The following is an 11,134-nucleotide window of genomic DNA, read 5'->3' as shown; positions in this document are numbered from 1 at the left end:
TTTGGTCTTGCTGTCTCAAGGCTGGCAGAGGTGGAAGAAAATCTGCATGTAACTGGACCCAACAGTTCAAACCCGTGTTGCTCAAGGGTCATACATGTAAAATATTGTGACTTTTCCCCCCTTCCATATTCAGCTTCAGGTGACCCGACACACTTTGCTATCAAAAGAGAATCTGAAATGTACAAGAACTGGATTTCAAATGGAAAACGTACATAATTGTGCTATTTGTTCCTGGGTGAGTGAGGGACGGAGAGGGTGCGAGTGTTTAAATGGGATGGAGAGAATGGAAGCAGTGGGGAAGGAGAAAAAATATCCTTCCTATCACACACACACTCACACTATACACTGTATGTCTACAGTCACAACTACCCAAGTGTTATTGATCCTTTATAACTGCAACTGAGTACAGATGTAGCAAGACTGAGAGGAAACTGGGATCTGGCGCCCAGATTGCTCAAGAGGGGTCAGGGAAAACCCTCAGAACTCCTGAGACCCAGAGATTGTGGGAAGGGTTGAGGCGGAGTCTGCAGTGGGGGCTGTCCAGCAGTAGTAGGCAGTGGCAGACCCTGGTGGAGGGTTGGGAGGCCGCTGTCATTTTATGGGTTGGCAGCCAGCGTGAGAGTGTCCCTGCTGCCAGAGGACCACGGCGGGCTGGGCGCGGGGCCTCCACCTCTCGCTCACCACGCGGACCCTGCGCCTCCTCCGGCAGCCGCGGTGGTGGCGGCGGCAGAGCCTCGCCCACTCCAATCCCCACCCTCTCCATCCTTAGTTATTAAAGAACAGCAGCGCCTGGCACGTTCTTGGAGGACCCCCGGCGCAGAGGAGGAAAGGGAGCAGGCGCAGGGGGACTGGAAAGGCAGCATGCGCCCGCCAGGAGCAACCTCGGCGCCCAGGGTCTGAGGCTGCAGCCCCAGTTCGCCATTGTGAGCCGCCGCCGGGGGAGTCCGCTGGCGCAACCGTGCCCCCGAATCCCCGTCCGCGCAGCGATGGGGCACCTGTCCACCGGGATACACGGCGGCCGCCGCCTCCTGCCTCTGCTCTGGCTCTTTGTGCTGTTCAAGGTAGGGGAGCCCCGCCACCCTCCTTCCCAGCGGTCCGGGCTGCATCCGCGCTCCGGCGCCCTCGCTCTGCCGTGGGGAGCGGCGCGCCCCAGGGCGCGATGGCCCAGCCGCGGGAAGCGACTGCCGTGCAGTCTGGGCGCACGCTTTGTTGTCCTTGCGTGTGCGTGTTCCTGGTGGTCTTGAGAGGTGGGGGGCGGCAGGGGAAAGAATAAGGGAAGTTTGCTCTTTCCAGCTTTCGCCCTTTGTGCTCTTTTATCGCCGCTGAAATCCACATCAAAGGTGGGCTTGTTGAATAGTGCTTTCTCAGGCAAAATGAGGTCACTTTCTTTTCTGGTTTCCACTGCACCCCAACGCTGCTTAACCTTTCCGCCCTCCCTCTCACAGAATGTGTGGCTGCTTTGTCTTAATTTTCCTTACTGCTGGAATTACACACTGGGGAACGGAGGGGGACTGAGCTCCCTGGCCACAAATGGACTGCCAGGGCTACGTTAGGGCAGACTTTTATTTGAATAAGGAGTGTCAGGTAGAGCTTGGGAAGGATTCCTCTCCCCAACTCCTATCAACATCTTTAGAATTCCTTTTAAAAGTCTCTAGACTTTCTCTACTGTATTTACAGATGATAGTACCCCTAGATTTAATGGTGGAAAATATATCATAATTAACTTTTTCCTATCTTCTTTGGAATGTGCTACCCTGAGGTTTTACTTTGAGAAAAATGAAAAGGAAAGGAGGTGCTTTTGAAAAATCAGTTTGACAACTCTATTGTACATACATTTTTTTTGAAGAAATGTCAGCTAGATGTTTTTCTTGGACGGCGATGTGAAGTTATGAAGTGATTGTCTATCACTCATGTCTTCGGTGGATCTACGTTAGTTCTGTCATTCGTCCTTTCCCCTCTCCGCAAAGCAAACTCAAGAACGTCGACAGGTGACTCGGAGCTATCCTTTCAGGACCACAGTGATACTTACCCTAGAAATGGATGCCAGGTTAATGGATCCAGAGGTTTTCTTATTTTAGAGTCACTTCTTGCTTATATGCACCATTAATTATGAATGCCTGAAAAGAATATAGTGAAACAGGACCAATGGATTCAGAACAGCATTAATTTTAAATACTCCATACTTTCATTTATCTTAATGAAAAATAGAAAAAAAATTTCAGGGTGAAACAGCAACAGAATGCCTAAGTAAGACCCTAAATTATATTTAATATGTTTTTACATTTTTTCTTAAGTTATCAATAATCATTAATTTTAAAAATATGATAATAAGCTCAGTTATATGTTTTTACTGTAGGAGCTTGTTCTTTTGTACACACCACACATGCATTAGACTTATTAGGTTGTCTATCAGTCATTTTCTAACTATCAAACTGTCACAACCATTTTACCTATGCAATAATTGTCATGAACCAAAAATGAGAAACCAAGTCACTATGCATTTTATCCAACAACAGCTAAGAGTGATATGTATGACCTCTGATCCAAACCTAATGTTTAGCACAACTGCAGGTTTTTGCTTGAGTTCTTCATAATGAGATAATTCCAGAAATAAGAGAATGACTTGGTTGGGAGTGAGGGTAAGGTTTTGCAATTAAAATAAAATAAATGTGGCCATTGTTTGACTTAAAACTCGATATTGGAATGAGAAAATGCAGTTAGTGACGGCGTAATGAAAATGTTAGTGATTGTCATAGAAGTCCAGCCTGCTTCACGTAATAGGTATATTCCTGAACATTGCAGGTAAATGTAAATTATGACGAACTGCTCTCATAGTAAATACATTGTCAAAGTTTGCCATTTCAATAATAATTATTGTAATGGGACACATAATTTTGTGAGAAAAATCATTGTCCTTTATTTTATGTGAATGTAATATTTTTGTCACCTGAATATAAAATATATCAAAGGAAAGAAGAAAAGACTGTATATATTAAATATCTTCTATGTGCCGGTTTTTTTTAGGTATTTTACATATGTTATTTCCTTTAATCCTATTTTGCTGCAGTTGACAAGAGTTGTTCAAAGTGGTAAATTGGGCACATAGTGTAATGTCTTACATTTAGGGGATAGTATATTACATGGTGCATTGGGCACAGGGTATAATCTCTTTAAAATTTGGAGATATTTTTTAATTAAAGGTCCTGATTAAGTGCCAGTAAAATAGATCTACTCAAGCAGATGGTGACTGGAAGATAAGAAAAAAATCCATTATTAAATACCAAACTGCTAACTGTATCTCAATAATAAAATCCAAAATGTTCCACATGTGCCGAGTCAGAAATAAAACATTCTCTCAACTGTCCCTTGCCAAAAAAATTTCCATAGTTTTCACTATAGTTAATACATTTTTCATTACTCCCTATGAGTATCCTTTATATAAGAGTGAAAATCCTGAAGGAACATAAGACAGAGAAATTCAAGTATGAGGCTTAATTTATAGGTTTACATTTTCCACAACTCAAAACTAAGCAGTTGGATATCAGTGGTGGAAAAGTAGGAAAGTTTGAATGTGTATGAATGGCTATAACCAGTTCCATTGAGGGACACTAAATGTGACTGGCCAAGAAAGTCTTTGTGCCATCATTCCTTATCCATGAAGTGGTGATGAGCACATATAATCGGGCATCTCAGACTGTCTAAATCATCCACTGCACATTATGAAGCTAATATCTACATTATTTATCTTGCCTAAACATAATGTTGGTTATGAAAATTTTTATTTTTATATCAATATTGATGGTGTATATAAAATAGAAGCGAAAAATGGAACTCTATTATTAAATTGAAGGCTACTAATTTCAAAGTCTTCTATGGATGAATGCAAGTGAGATATTTATCTGGCGAGCCTCGCTGTTGTGTGTCTTCCCATAATTCCCAGTGAAAGAAATGTAACTTCCCACACTTGTCCTATCTTTACTAAAGCCTTTCTAGAAAATGTCTTCCTGTATCAGTTTACTCAGTGTAAGTACTTTGTGTACTAAAGCGCAAATTGTGGAATATGACATCATAGGAATTTGAAGTTGGCCTTCCCTGAAATGTTGCTTTTTAGTAGTCAGCTGGAATGTATTCCTAAACTCATGGGCTTGGCGTGTGTCCTTTTTAAACTCCTTCTCTTTATTTCTTTCTATTTCTGCTTTTACCAGAGATATCATCAAATAATATTAAATTTAAAAAGAGTCTTAATATTGTATTTTCTGAAACAAGTTTATATTTAATTCTATAATACGTGAGTATTATGATACTGGCCATTCTACTCTTATCCAGGGGAAATATCTGCTTTTCACGGTCTGTCTGCCTTTCTCCCCTTTGCTATGTCTCCCCTTCCAACCCCATACACACACATAAAGAAGTTTCACTTTTCGTGGTTGAGATTTCATCCACATATTGCACAGTGTTGGCAGGTGAACCATAATCCTTTCATTTTGCTGGAGTAGCTTAGATCCTTTCCATCACAATGAAGTTTGCTGCCCTAACTCCCATGTCATCTGACTCCTTTAATAAATCATATTGCCAACCTTTTGGAGAAAGCTTTTTACATGCGACATCTCCAGTAGGTTGGCAAAGGCTCCCTGGGCCATGCTTCTACAGATGATCGAGTAATAATCCTTCCCACTGTGAACATATGTTTGCTTTTGTTCTTTGTTTTGTGAGAGACCATTGTTGTATGAAGGAATGGAAAATTCACATTACACCTCTGCCTCATTTTGGCCCAAAAGAAAATACACATTTATATGGATAACTGATTAAAAACAATATGAGTTGTACTTTATTTTAAAATATAACACTATTTCTACTATCTAAATATCCAACTTAAAGGTATTGAAACGTATAAACAGATTTACTCCTGAACTTTATAAATATATTTCTAAGTTGAGGCTTGAGGGGTTGTAAAAGAATGTTTGATGTCAGATGCAGTTGATGCACCTAAATAAAACATTGTAACTGGTAGCAGTGTGGCACAATAGAAGGCTTAACAACAATGACCACAGATATCAAGTTCTCATTTTCTCCCTAATTTAATGGCTCTCTGTACACAGTTCCAGTGATGTTGCATTTTCAGAAACATAGCCCAGTGCAATAATGAGCTTTACTGTAAAGCACTTAATGTTTTCATTTAATTACTCCAAATATATTGTAAATATTTTTGAAATAAAGGAATGTCTACTGTAATATTTCTATCTTCCATGGTGCTACTATGTGGTGTTAGGAATTTAATAGAAGGTTAATAAACAGATTTAAATTTTCTGCATTATATAAAAGCTCTGAGAATTATGAAATATTATAATAGTGACTTGTGAACACATCTTTAAAGAAAATATAGGGAAATTATCATTATGGGAGTTAAATAATCATAATTACAATGCATTCGTTACATTAAAAGAGTAAAAATTTTACCAATCACTTATATTAGGATCTTATTAAAACCACAAATTAAAATATCTATGTGTTATTTTTTTTCCGAAAATGTAATACTCTCAACTGCTCATTTATTCTTTAATGTTGCCTCACCTCTCATAAATGTTATTAATTAAAAGGTAGCAAATAACATACTAGGAGAAATTGATTGTTTTAACCTCTATGGGTGACCTACAATTTCAGATAGTACCCAGATATACAGGTAATATTTTTGCCTCCTCTTGCGCATCACCACTCCCATATGACCACAACCAACCAGAACTGACCAAGATTTCTGTGTTCCTAGTAGAAATCCTCCTAATGTTTTGTCAGACATCACCCTTAAGAGATGAAGTCTTTTCTACACCCTGGTCTTGGTTATACCTATGGTGGTGTTTAATCCAGGGTCATATAACCCAATTTCTTACAGAACAGTTCTATAGTCATTTTAAATACCCATTATATCAGCTCTTTTTGCTTCAATAAGTATGTAAGTTTTTTGTGTGTGCGTGCATTGTTGTCATTAATTTGAGGAACCCAAACAAGGCCAATGTGGCCCAAGTAAAGTGAGCAAGAGTGTGAATGGATTGGGATGAGTGTGAATGGGTTCCTTCTCTCCTGGTACTATTGACTCCAGCAGGTCCCATATGGTTTCTGTCAGCCAATAAGGGTGGCTCACGCCTGTAATCCCAGCACTTTGGGAACCTGAAGCAGGTGGATCACCTGAGGTCAGGAGATCGATACCAGCCTGGCCAACGTGGTGAAACCCTGTCTCTACTAAAAATACAAAAAATAGCTGGGCGTGGTGGCAGGCACCTGTAATCCCAGTTACTCGGGAGGCTGACGCAGGAGAATCGCTTGAACCCGGAAGGTGGAGGTTGCAGTGAGCCAAGATCACACCACTGCACTCCAGCCTGAGCGACGAGAGTGAAACTCCGTCTCAAAAAAAAAAAAAAAAAGTATATGTGAATAACCTCCTTAATTGAACACCTCTCATATAATCTGCTATCACAGATTACTCCTAATGTTTCCCTTTTCCAAGCTCGTTCTAGGTCTTCAGAACACCAATTCTTAAATTTTTTTTTCTTCTACACATTGTGCCTTTGAATTTATTTCTATGAGTAGGATCATATCTTATCCTTGTGCCAGAAAAGCGTTCGCAACTCTTTCAGCATCTAATTCTCCAGTGAAAGATTTCTTCTTTCCTTAGACATTCTAGTTACTTAAAGGCCAGCTCCTTTTTCTTCTGAATATATTAAAACCACCAAACAAACAGAAGATGTTTGAAACAAGGTTGCAGGGATTTCTTGATAAAAGGCTTTTTTTTCTTTCCTTTTTTCAGAAAATTGAGATGAAAGGGAGAAAAGTGATATATGCTTGGAAAAATATTTCAGAAACAAAGAATCAGAAATGGAAATAGGAATTCAAGCTTGAGAGCGGTATTGCAAATTATGAGTATGAATGGTAATTTCTGCAAGAAAATGAATATAGGGAAAATTAGAGAATGAAATGAAGAACATTTGATGAAAACAAATACACTGCTATTCTATTTATATGCAAATAAATGTATTTTCTTATCAAATACTCTTTATCTATTTGGTTTTCCACTCTTTATAAATAGGAATGCTGCGCAGTTCATTTTTCTAATGAACCTATTCCTATCTTAATGACAATTTAAACTAAATAAACCTGTTTTTTAATGTAGTTTTTGGTACATTTACTAGCAAATTAAAAGAATAAGAATGCAATTTATCTACAAATAGTGGTTCAAGATCAGAATTTTATTAATAATAATCTACATGAGATTTAAATGATGTTTCTCTTTTTTGTGCTATTTCATTTTACTGTTTTCAGATAACTGAGACTTTTGTTTTATTTTCCTCTTTCTGCTAAGTTTTTAATATCAGTGATTTATGTAATGGGTGAGGAAGGGCATCATATGACTGTACCATGCCCTCAATACTGTTCCTTCGTTATTACCCGCCATTGACCAAATTAAGTGCAGAGAAATTTTTGACCCTGGTTCTCTCAACCTTTAACCCATATCAGAGACCAGTTATGAGCCTGCTGTTCTGATCCATGTCTTGTGATTCTCCCTTGGTTCCACCCATAGGAATTTGTGATCGGCATGTACAAACCAGATGTCAGAGAATTCAAAAGAATGTTCAGTGCCCTTTGTGTCTTCGGTCCTATCTGAAGTCTGATTCCCACCTCCCGTACTTACTTTCTGAATCAATATTCCATTTTGATAAACTCTAGTATTCCTGCTTTTGGATCCTGGCATTAATTATAATGAACCTCTCCTTGTCTTTTAGTTTCCTTGAAAGAGCATCCTATAAACATTTTTTGGCTGACCAATCTTTTCCCAATGCCAAAATGGCAAGATTGAGAAGCTCCTTTTCTTCTTCAATACTGTCTTTTGTATTCCAGAATGAAGACTTACTGCCCAATTCCATTTAGTTAATCAAACATCCATTAAGCATCTAATAGGTGCCAGGAATTTTACTAGATATTTTAGGTACAGAAGTGGATAATACTCAGTTGAATCCCTGCCATTGGCATAGTGGGAACATGGACACAGAAGATGGTCATTAAAATATGGTGTTTTGTTTAAAGGAAGAAAATGTGGGCTGCTAAAGGACAGACACTTAACTATTTAGTGGTTTGGGAAATGATTTCTTTTAAGATGATTCCTGAGCTGAGTCCTGAAACATACGTATGAGTTAGGTTTAAAAATACACACACATTGGCAGAGAAAACTGCACGAGCAAAGGCCCAGTGTTGTGAAAAGCATGGCAGAGTTTAGGAAAAGGCAGATATATATATCAAAGGCAATGAAGCAACAGGAGCCAGATCAGGGAGACTTCTATATGCTGAGCCAGAAAGTAGGATGTCCATATTCTCTAGGTGAAGAGGCCTTATTGAAGGGTTTAATCAAGGCATTAGTGAGGTAAGAATTGCATTTCAGATAGAGCTCTTTGCCTGCAAGAAAGGCTATACCAAAGGTAGAGCAAGCATGGAAGAATTACACTAGTAGTTATTGTAATTATCCAATTAAGAGATGATGAACATTGGCATTAGGGTGACAGACAGTAAAAGAGTGGCAATGCTGAAAAACAGCTGCATTGGCAAGACTGATTAGATGTGAAAAATTGGGGAGAGTAGGATGTAGGGTAATTTCTTGGTAACCAACCCTCTTGCCTGGAAGAGTAGTGGTCTCAAGATAGCATGTGTGCTGGATAGTCTACTCTCGAGATCAACTCACCCCTCCACTGTGCCCAGTGCCAGGAAGCTTCTCTCTATGGACCATTTCTTCCTGTTCCCTTGCCCTTTGGCTCCTAGTGAGTTTGGCCGATAGAAGGCACTAGCCAAAGATTACTGCTAGAAGGAGGGAGAAATCAAGTCGTTTATTCTCCTGGCCTCCATGCTGGCCAGCCCCCATTGAGGCAGTGGCTTCATTCTCTCTTCCAATTCTATAGTCAGCCCCTCTTACAAGGCTGATATTCTGGCCAAATTCCTGAAACAGTTCTCTGTCCTTATCCCTTGAGATCAGTAGCTTCTCCCTGCTTCTAGACCGTAAGTATGTTTTCTCCATGCTTAATACAGTATTTCTGCTCCACACCTTGATGCCTTCGGCAAGTCCATCCCTTCATTTCATTCTCTGGGATTTTCTTCTTGAGTGTCCTGCTGAGACCCTGAGTGATATAAGACATGGTGGTTTAGTGGTAGACTTTTGAGTTTGAAGCAGCTGAAAACAAGGAAACAAATAAAAACAGGTACTTGATTATGAGCCTGAAGGGTAGAGGAGATGGAAGGCCTGGAGATGTGAATGGGATCCCCTAGCAGAGAGAAAGGGAGAGAAGGGCAGTGGGCCAGAAGGGGGTCTTGAGAGGCACCAATTTTTAATGTCAGGCAAATAAGGAATCTAAGAAGCTGAAGGCGCAGTCAGAGAGGTACAGAAGGAAAGCAAAATTAAGGAAACCCAAGATCTAGGAAATTTCAAGTGGAGGACTTGGCAAACAGCATCTAATGCAACAGAGAGGTCCTATAAGCTAAGATCTGGAAAATATCTTTGCATTAGGAAATAGGTAGGCTATTGGACTCTATGGAGACTGGGGAGTACAAATGCTTCTGGGAATTGAAGAATCAAAAAGCACCCCATTATCTGAGAAGAGCATAGGTGCCAGGTGAGATCAGAGAGACCTGAGGTCAATATCAATTCTCCACTGTGCTATTTACTGGCAGTAGGATGTTGGGACAGTTATTTCACCTCTCTGGATTCCCTTTTGGTCATCTCTTATACATATGTCTTAGAATTATTGTCAGGAATTATTGGGAAAATGACCATAAAGTACTGGGAACAGTGCCTAGAATACAGTAAACACTCAATTCGTGTTATGTACCACAATAAACTGAGGAGAAAAATAGTAAAAATAGGCAAAGCAAAGTCAAAGAGGTAGGGCAATAAAAATGTGTACAGAGCAGCATTTCCCAAAACATGCTCCACAGTATATTGGAGAGGCTGGCAATACTCTTGCATTGAATGTTATTAAAAATGAATACCTTTGTGGTGACATGAATTTGGGAAATTATTAGTTTAACTGTGTTTAAACTAGAATTAACTTGTTTTTGTGTGCCAGAATTTCTTAGAACTTTTAATATGTTAACACGTATTGTGTCATCCACAGGAGAAATATGGTGTATAACATTTTCAAACTTGTTTGATTATAGTATCCTTTTCCTTTTTTTTTTTTTTGAGACGGAGTCTTGCTCTGCCACCAAGGCTGGAATGCAGTGACATGATCTAGGCTCACCGCAACCTCTGCCTTCCAGGTTCAAGCGATTCTCCGGCCTCAGCCTCCCAAGTGGCTGGGATTACAGGCATGTGCCAGCATGCTCAGCTAATTTTTGTATTTTTAGTAGAGTCGGAGTTTCAAGATGTTGGGCAGGTTAGTTTTGAACTTCTGACTTCAGGAGAATAATGAATATGCTCTAAGAAACAATATTTATCCTCATACACTAGATCCTTTGTTTATCTTTCCTTTGCTTAAAAAATGATAAATGTAACCTTAAGGATAAAGAAAATATAGCAGCAAGATCAACTATAACTTAAATCTCAGGATCAGGAGAAGTTACTTGGAAAGCAATCATCCCAACTTTCTTATAAAACACTGATGTTCAGGAAAATGCTTTTGGAAGAAAATATGTAGATATCCTCTTATTTTATGGATTGTACTAACTCTGGCTTCAGTAACTGTACATGTAAAATGGTTGAGTTTTGAATCAAAAAATGAAACATACATTTTAACATCATTTTCCAATGTGATTTTCTTAATATATAGCTTTGCAGACCAATCAATTTTGTTCAGTATATGTCGTTGAATCATAAAGCCATATTTTTTCAAAGACCATCTAGTTCAAAATGTAAGCTGATGCTTAGAATTGTCTCTAATATCACTGCCAATTAATCATAAATGGTGACATTACCAACAGCTGTAAAGTAGCTGTTCCACCTTTAGACTAAACAGTTTTGTTGTTTTGTTGTTTCTGTGTTTTGGTTTGATTTGGTTTGGTCTTGAGATTAACTATTTCTGGTTGTAGCATTCACATTTACTTCCATCTCTGCTTGACTTTAGTAGAGCACTATATAGTGACTGCTCTCGCTCTCATGGATGTT

At 39.2% G+C, this 11,134-nt stretch overlaps 1 protein-coding gene across 3 annotated transcripts in view; it reads left to right on the top strand.

Annotated features, from left to right (window-relative positions):
• The first annotated feature begins 523 nt into the window (after nt 1-523).
• The window catches only part of PTPRO (protein tyrosine phosphatase receptor type O), a 281,730-nt gene continuing 271,119 nt past the window's right edge, over nt 524-11,134 (top strand). For all 3 annotated transcript variants that reach the window (XM_033222766.1, XM_033222763.1, XM_033222765.1), the window contains exon 1: nt 524-1,061. In XM_033222766.1, coding sequence (XP_033078657.1) covers nt 987-1,061 — 75 coding nt within the window. In that variant the 5' untranslated portion in view covers nt 524-986. The remainder of the gene's footprint in view (nt 1,062-11,134) is intronic.

The sequence above is a fragment of the Trachypithecus francoisi genome, unplaced genomic scaffold, assembly GCF_009764315.1.
Source record: "Trachypithecus francoisi isolate TF-2019V2 unplaced genomic scaffold, Tfra_2.0 Lachesis_group11, whole genome shotgun sequence".
Taxonomy (NCBI): domain Eukaryota; kingdom Metazoa; phylum Chordata; class Mammalia; order Primates; family Cercopithecidae; genus Trachypithecus; species Trachypithecus francoisi.
The sequence above is the reverse complement of the archived record's forward strand: the minus strand, read 5'-3'. Positions and strand labels throughout refer to the sequence as shown.